At 38.1% G+C, this 8,496-nt stretch overlaps 1 protein-coding gene across 1 annotated transcript in view; it reads right to left on the bottom strand.

Moving 5' to 3' along the window:
- Nucleotides 1–791: 791 nt before the first annotated feature.
- The window catches only part of JAKMIP1 (janus kinase and microtubule interacting protein 1), a 178,082-nt gene continuing 170,377 nt past the window's right edge, over nt 792–8,496 (bottom strand). Inside the window, exons 13-14 of the mRNA XM_027836396.1 lie at nt 4,508–4,570; nt 792–1,097 (exon numbers count right to left, since the gene is read on the bottom strand). Coding sequence (XP_027692197.1) covers nt 924–1,097; nt 4,508–4,570 — 237 coding nt within the window. The 3' untranslated portion in view covers nt 792–923. The remainder of the gene's footprint in view (nt 1,098–4,507; nt 4,571–8,496) is intronic.

Here is an 8,496-nt window from a genome sequence, read left to right as displayed (position 1 = left end):
GGTGTGATTGAAAGATGTTAGAGAAAAGTCTATGGGACAGCATCACTATGAGTATTTTAGAAAATATGCAAACACATAAAGAGATGGTGCTAGAAATGATAATGATGTTTTCAGAGAGAAAAAAAGGGCATCATTCCAGCGAATTTGCATGAGCATCAATGAAAGCTGGTGAACATGAATGTGCCAATGTACCACAAAGCAACACAGCCTGAGGGAACATCCAAATATAATTCAACAGAAAGGGCACTCATCACACTGGATAAAACAAACATTGTTTCTCAAGGCTGTTGGGAAAGTCTAGGAGAAACATGGCTTCCATGCTTGAGAATTCTGCACATTGCATCCCTCTCCACTTGTATGAGCACATCGTAGCTTTTGGTGTAACTGACAATTTCGGATCCATCACTTGACTAAAGCAGCAGCAATTTGGAAGAGCTACTGCACAAATCAGCCCTTTTTAATGCATCTCAACTTACCTTGCATTAGTGAAGACAAATAGAAAACTGGCTGTAATTGACATTAAACACAGTACAGATTCAGGTGCTGGCTGGTGTCATAGCCTAACACTGCAAAATGTGATATTCGCTGCATGCAAGATCACTTCCAAAAGTGTGTTATTAATTGAAAAAGTGCTACTCTCCAAGTCTGTAGTTTGCATACCAGGTGATCATACATGCAGGAAAGGAGTAGTTATGGAAATGAAACACAAATAAAAAAGGCAAAATATTGCAAAAACAAATTATTTTATTAAGTGCAAAACAAGCTATACGCAATAAATAGATTAGCTCTTTTACATCCTCGGATACTTCTATGAGCATTCTCTCCAAAACATATTAAGGCAGTGAAATTATTCTGAACATACAGAGGAAAGAAAAAAAAGTATAACATTTCCCCTTTATACATGCTTTAGACAGCAGAGAACTTTACATGAATTTCAGTTTGGGTTCAAACAGAATTTCTGCTCCGTTTGAGAGTTTACAACAGATAGAATCTCTTACTTCCAGTTCTAGTACTCTGAATTCTAACAGCTCATTCTGGTCTTTTGCATCCTGCATCTCATTCTTCAGTTGACTCGTCTCCATTTCCATCCTGTAAATCTGAAGGAAAACATGAGACATTAGTCTTAATGAGCATTACAATCAGTGAAGGCCACTGGTCGCCTTCTCCCTTGTGAGACAATGAAATCCCAAAGGGTAATAATAATTGCCAATAAAATGGGCCCAGGTCACAGATGAGAAGTATTAGCTAGTTCACTATATTCATTAAGTTGGGGAATAGGAGATCCAGGAAATCAAATAAGGCAGAAGAGGCAAGTCAATTTGATTCAGATAGAAGATTCCAGGAAATACAGAGGGGATTCAGGTATAATCTACAAGCTTTGGAGGAGGGAATTATTGCCACTAAATAACCTTTCAGGTGCTTCTGACTAATTCATGGAAAATAAATAGTGGTGTGTGGGGACAGGAGGAATGGGTAGTATACAGGTAGGGTAACTCACATGGGGTGGATCATAGGATCTAGACCTGTAAGGAATTTCAGTGCAAAGAATAATGAATTTAAAATCTGGTGTCTTGGATTCAAATCCCAGCTATCCTATTGCTATCTGTGTGTGTGTGTGTGTATGTGTGTGTGTGTGTGTGTGTTTTGAGGGGTAGTACACAGTTTCCTCATCTGTGAAATGAGGTGTTGTACTATATAACCTTCCAGATCCAAAAACCTATGAAACTACAATCATCTAAGTCAACTCCCTTATTATACAGTGGAAGGAAGGTAGTAAACATTCATAAAATACCTACTATGCTCCAGGCACTGTGCTAAGCACTTTATAAATAATATCTCATTTGATTCTCACAACAACCTTGGGAGATGGGAGCTATCATTATTCCCACTTTGCAGATGATGAAACTGAAGCAGATAGAGACTGTGATTTATCCAAGGCCACACAGCTAGTAAGTCACTGGATCTGAACTAAAGCCCACCTGACTCCAGCCCCACAGCTCTGTCCATTGTGCTGCCAAGTGGCCCCAAGAAACTGAGGCCCTGAAAAGAAAATGACTAGTTGACATGAAGATAAATAGTTGGGAAATACCATTACTGAAATAGATTCTCCCCCTCATAGTTTTGAGTAGGGTGTGTTCAAAACTATATACTCAAAAAGCAACTTACTGAATTCCTATGAGAGACTTCCCTCTTGCTTTTACTTAAAATTTATGATTCTATAATCTAGAATTAAAGAGATAAATACATTTCTATAAATATAAAAGATAAACATGCAAGTCCATTATCCAAGGACTTGCCAAAGCATAGAAAGATTCATCAGAAGAGGGTTGGACATTAAGTGATGACCTTTTTTTTTTTGGCTGTGACTTTAAAAATGCTGTCTACTCAAGGCCCAGAGGGTCTGAGAACTGTGGTAGTGAAGGGAACACAATAAAAATGCAGCCACAGTTCTTGTGAAATAGGTAAGTACACACACACACACACACACACACACACACACACAAAGGAAGATTTGTTGTTAATCCTTCATCTTCAGTGAAAACTGCCTTTAAAAAAACTTATTAAATTCCTATATCACATTTTCTGTTTCTTTTAAGGAATTCTCATCATGTTAGTTATAACTCAAAAAAAAATCCTGGTTTATTTATGACCTAAAGCCCCACTCTGTAAAATGTTGCAATGCCATGTTCTTTCATATGTGGCCCAAAGATTGAAGCCTTCATTTCCAAGACCTGACTGACTATCTAAGAATAAGTTACAATCTACAGAAAGCCCATACTTCTTTAAGGACATTATCGATCTATATTAAATGGGATTCTTATCATCTAAAAGACTATTACATCACTATGGTTCCCAGTTCATGTATTTCCTGAGAAAGTGGAGTTTACCATTCACAGAAAATGGTTCTTCCATCAATTTGAAGGAGGAAAAAATAAAATTTCAGAGGAGCGTATTGTTATGTGTTTAAATCACCAAGTTTCTGATACAAAACTATCCCAACATATTTTTTTAATCCTCTGGTAGATCACACTTTCATTGATCAGCAACCCAAGACCATAGCTGAGACCAAGATTAGAGCTTTTGATCTGATCTCAGCCTTTGTGGAAGAGATCTGGAGATGGGCAAGGGGATAGGGGAAGGTAAACAAGAAATGACCCTGTTGGGAATTCTTTTAATTTAAAGTTTTGAAGTTATTAATCCAAGTTATCCAGGGTTGTACAGTAATAGAACATTGGATTTGAACTCAGCAGATTTTGGGTTGAATCCTGGCCCAGTCATCTATGTATAACCTTGATCACTGATTCTTTCTAGGTCTTGGTTTTCTCATATGGAGAATGACAGGGTTGAACTAGAGACTTTAAGACAGTTTTAAGACATCTGTCTCTAAATCTTATCTCTTGCTGGCCTTGATTTTATCCCAGCCTTCTCTAGGACCATAGAACCACAAACCTTCAGAAGCTCACTAAAAATAGGTGTCTGAACAAAAACTTCTTGTACATCATCCTTTACAATTCATCAATCTGCAACAGTCTTTGATCACCTTCAGTCAATGACTATCCATCATTGAAGACCTTCTGTTATGGGGAGCTCACTCTCTCCCAAGCCAATACCTTCCAGTTTGGGATACCTCTAATTGTTAGGAAATTTTTCTTTTTCCCAAATCTTCCTTTCTGTAACTTTCACTCATAGCATCTAGTTCTATTCTCCAGAGTCAAGCAGAACAAGCTTAAACTTTCTTCTGTGTAATAATCCTTCAAATACTTTAAGACTGAGCTATCATGTTCCCTGAGTCTTCTCTTCTCCAGGCTAAACATTTCCATGTTCCTCCAACTGAATGACATATGTGCAGTTTTCAGTCTCATCCCCCACCCCAATCCCACTCCTCATCTGGCTGGTATCACTCCTTTAGAAGTATTCCAGCTCATTAGCAGCTTAAATATAATCAAGGGAGAGATCATTCCTATGGGATGCCCAGAGATAACTGAGATCAGTACCCTGTAGCATTTAGCATGGTGCCTGGCAGATAGTAGGTATTTAGTAAATGTGAGTTGACTGGTAGTAGAAATAGTATCAATTTGCCAAGAACAAAGATCAAAAAGGGTGTAAAGCATTCTGCGGAATCTTTACAAAGGAATACAAGCAGAATAAGTTTATAAACCTGTAGAATTTAGATCTGGAAAGGACCATCCAGGTCACCTAACTCAACACATTATTTTATAAATGGGGAAACTGAGGCCCAGGGAGGGGAAATGACTTACCTACAAAGGGTAAGGATCAGAGCCAGAGAATGGAAGACAGGGCTTCCAAATCTCAGCTCAGTACCCTTCATTCTCAGCTGTAGAAGCTGATGTCCCCGACCTCTTCCAGTTTCTGCCCAAGAATTTCTTTCCCTCCCTCATATTTCTCTGTACACTGCTTTCTTTGTTTCCTTAGTTACTACAGATCAGAGTAAACCCTTTATACATAATAGAGCTGATTCAATGGATTTAGGATTCTGAAGACATACCTTTTCTAGTAGATCTTGGTTTGTCCTAATTAGCAGCTGCTTCTCTTCAACCCATTTTGAGTCCTAAGGGGAAAAAAGATTAAATATGTTCATACTTATTTAAACAAACTATTTCAAATGTTGTTGTAATTTGCATAGAAAACAGTAAGAGAAAATAGACATAACAGACCCAGAATTAGCCTCAGTGTCAGGCAGAGCAAAGTTTTCTAATATACTGGGTATGTGACTACAGCCAACATCATGTAAACTCTCAGTGCCTCAGGCACATTTTGCAGAACAGGTGGTGATCTGCTTTAGTAAAGGGAGTTTCCTCTCTAAGGAGTCCTTTCAGTAGTGAAATCGAATGTATGCCAAAAAATTATAATAGCAGCTACATGGGGTTCAAGTCCCAAAAACCTTTTCTAAAAGGGAATCCACTTTGCTGGGCTTCCTTTCCTCTCTTTGCTCAGCTCTTAACTCTGATATATCTGTGACCCTAACAGTGTAGGTACTCTCTCTCCTGATGCAGATTGACACACATCCATACCATCTGTCTTAGGAGATTCTGATCCATATCCTTCCACAAATGCTCCACTGAAGAAATACCTAGTGTATCTGGAGGCCTTCTGGCACATTCAGTATTTAATGGGTATAAACACAGCACTCAAGCTGCCCTTCCTTCATCCCGCATTCTTGCTTCATGACTGGCCCACTGCCTTTCTGGTTATACTCTTCTGATTTGGTTATTCAACCAGTTTGGATTCCACCCAACTCTTGGGTTGTCTGGCCTTCCATCTTGTCCTTAGAACATTATGAGAGACTTGTTTCAAATGCCTTGTTTTAAATTATTATACTGCACAATACCTATGTCATTGCTGACCTAGACTCCTCCTATGCTTCCTCTAGGATGATTTAGAAAGAGGTCAAGTTGCAGGCTATAGTAAAGTTGAGCAGGAATTTGAGATTACAGGATAATGGCAAGAAGTGTGTAAGATGGAACATGGTTAGAAGATTACAAATTTGGATAAAGGATGAATTTGAGTCTTTGATCACCCATCAGCTGTTTCAGACTACCAGCACCTCCATCTTGCTCCCTGGCTGCCTAGGGCTCTTCACATGGAAACCTTTTTTTTTTTAGTATTTAATTTATTTATTTTTAGTTTTCAACATTTACTTCCACAAAATTTTGAGTTCGAAATTTTCACCCCATCTCACCCCTCCCCCACACCAAGATGACATGCATTCTGAATATCCTTTCTCGTAGTCTGCCTTCACTTCTATCTCTCCCCCTCTTCTCTTATCCCTTTCCCCTTCTATTTTCCTTTAGGGCATGATAGATTCCTGTACCCCATTTCCTGTATTTCTTATTTCCCAGTTGCATCTGAAAATATTTTTTAAACATGTGTTTTTAAAACTTTGGGTCCCAAATTTTCTCCCTTCCTCCTTCCCCACCCACCCTCATTGAAAAGGCAAGCAACTCAATATAGGTTATACATATGCAGTTACACAAAACACTTCCATAGTAGTCATGTGAAAAACTAACTCTATTTCCCTTACTCCTATCCTGCCCCCCCATTTATTCTATTCTTTCTTTTGACCCTGTCCCTCTTCAGAAGTATTTGCTTCTGATTACCCCCTTTCCCAATCTGCCTTCCTTTCTATCATTCCCCTGCTCTCTTGTCCCCTTCTCCCCCTATTTTCCTGTAGGGTAAGACAGATTTTCACATGGAAACCTTTTGCCTGCTGAGATTATATTTTTGGAACAATATTTTCTGAGTCCCTTCCTTTCCAAAGGGAAAAAAATATTTACTTGTCCAAGGTCCTGTTCCCTCAGGACCCTTTTCTCTTTTAGGTGATAACTAGATATTAATCCCTACCAATTTCTGGTCACATCTCTGATAATCTATATTTTAAAGGTGATCTTCAGGAGTGAGCTTTGACCAAAAACAATAAGTCCCAAGATTGTATTTTGATGCATCACACCTAGCCCAACTATCTTAGTCCTTTAAATCATTCTACATATTTAGCTGCCTATTTGCCAAAGTTGGCCCAGGAGGCAGGTAAGAATCATACTACAAAGGTAGTAAAGGAATATTAGAAGTAATAGGCAGACAGTGTAACCTCAGAAAATATCTCTAGAATCAACCTAGGAAGCAGTGACCTTCAATTTGTGAAATATCAATTTAACAAAAGAAATATTCTACCCTAGAAAATATAATTAGAAATAACTTTGACCACAATAGTTGGTGTTTCTATAGAGCTTTGGTATTTATAAATAATTGCTCAAAACAATTCTTGGAAGTTGGTAGAATATATATTATTATTCTCCCTACCTTACAGATGAAAAAAAACTGAGGCTCAAAGATATCAAGTAATTTCCCCAAAGTCACACAGCTGAAAAAGTGTCAAAGCTGAAATTCAAACCCAATTCTCTTTACTTCAAGTTCAGGGTTCTTCCTATCATGCTGCCTCTTCATTTACTTTCTGATTCAAAATCCTTCAGTGGGTGCCCAATGCCTATCTGCTCAAATCCAAGCTCTTGAACCTAGTATTCAAGATCCAAACCATATTTCCAGCCTTATCTTACATTACTGCCCTTCCCAAACTAGATGACTTTCTGTCCCTAAATATGGTCTGCATTCTCATATCCCCAAGTCTGTGCTCATGCCATAACTCCCATCTAAAGTGTCCTTCCCTTTAAACTCTATCAAAATCCTACAGATCCTTCAAGGCCCAGATCAGATACCACTTCCCCCATGGAACATTCTTTAATTCTTCCCACACTCTAAAATAATATTTCTTTATTTTTCCTTGCAAGGTATTCATGGCATTTATTTCATCCTATTTCAATAGCAGAATTTTTTGTGTAGGTCTTTGGTCACTCCCTCCCTCCTAGAATATAAAAGACCTTAAACTTAGGTATTACATCTTATGCATTTTTGCATCTCACATATCACAAAACTAGCAGATATTTGAAGCAAGATTTAAACAGAGGTCTTCTTTCTTGTGAGAAAATCTTGTATGTTTATCCAATTGGTAATTAAAGAAAGGAACATGATGGTGAAATACTATAAAAATTTTCAAAACAAATTATATGCAAAGAGAGCTACATGCCTTCAACTAGATCTGATGTGAGTATTTTTTGATTGTATAGAATCACAGAACATCAGAGCTAGAAGGAATCTTAGCAACCATTCCTCATTTTATAGTTGAGGAACCAAAACTCAGAGAGGGGAAAGGATTTGCCCAAGATCACAAGATTCTTCTTAGCCATGAGAGTACTTTGTCCTTTGGTAGAGGATACAACCAATTGTACCTTCTCATCTGGTACAATGAAAAAGAATGCTGATTCTAAAGTCAGAAGGCCTGGATTCAAATCAGAAATTTACTGCCTGTGTGATTCTGGACAATAATTTTGTCTCTTCGGGCATTAGTTTCTACATATGTAAAATGAGGGGGTTGTAATTGATGGTACATTTAAGGTCCTTTCTCACTCTAAATCTGGTTCTATTATTCTCTGATGAAATACTTAATGGGAAATTCTATATCTATTTCTCACTAACAAGTAGGAAGTGGTTAGTTCCATGGAAATGATGGGAGTCTACAAAATCAACATCATAAATATAAGTGGGGAAGGCTTGCTTAGACAAGACTTGTTCTAAAAAAGATCTTGGGATTTTAATGGACTGCAATCTGAGTCAGCAGTGTTATGTGGCAGCCAAAAAAGCAAATGCCATCTTGGGCTTGATTAAAAGCAGCACAGCTTCCAGGAGTAGGGAGGAGCAATATGCTTCTGTCAGACCTTCTCTGGAGAATTTTGTTCAGTGCTGGACACCATAGTTTAAGAAGGGCATTGATAAGTTGGAGAGTGGGAAGAAGAAGGCAACCGGGATGGTGAAGTGCCTTGAGTCAATACAATATAGGGATATTTTGAAGGAACTGAGAATGTTTAGTCTGGAGAAGAGAAGATTCAGGAGGGACATCATAACTGTGTTTAAGAAATAACATCA

Source organism: Vombatus ursinus, unplaced genomic scaffold (assembly GCF_900497805.2).
Source record: "Vombatus ursinus unplaced genomic scaffold, bare-nosed wombat genome assembly UNPS02014818.1, whole genome shotgun sequence".
NCBI classification, from domain to species: Eukaryota; Metazoa; Chordata; class Mammalia; order Diprotodontia; family Vombatidae; genus Vombatus; species Vombatus ursinus.
This window is presented reverse-complemented; position numbering and strand designations above follow the sequence as displayed.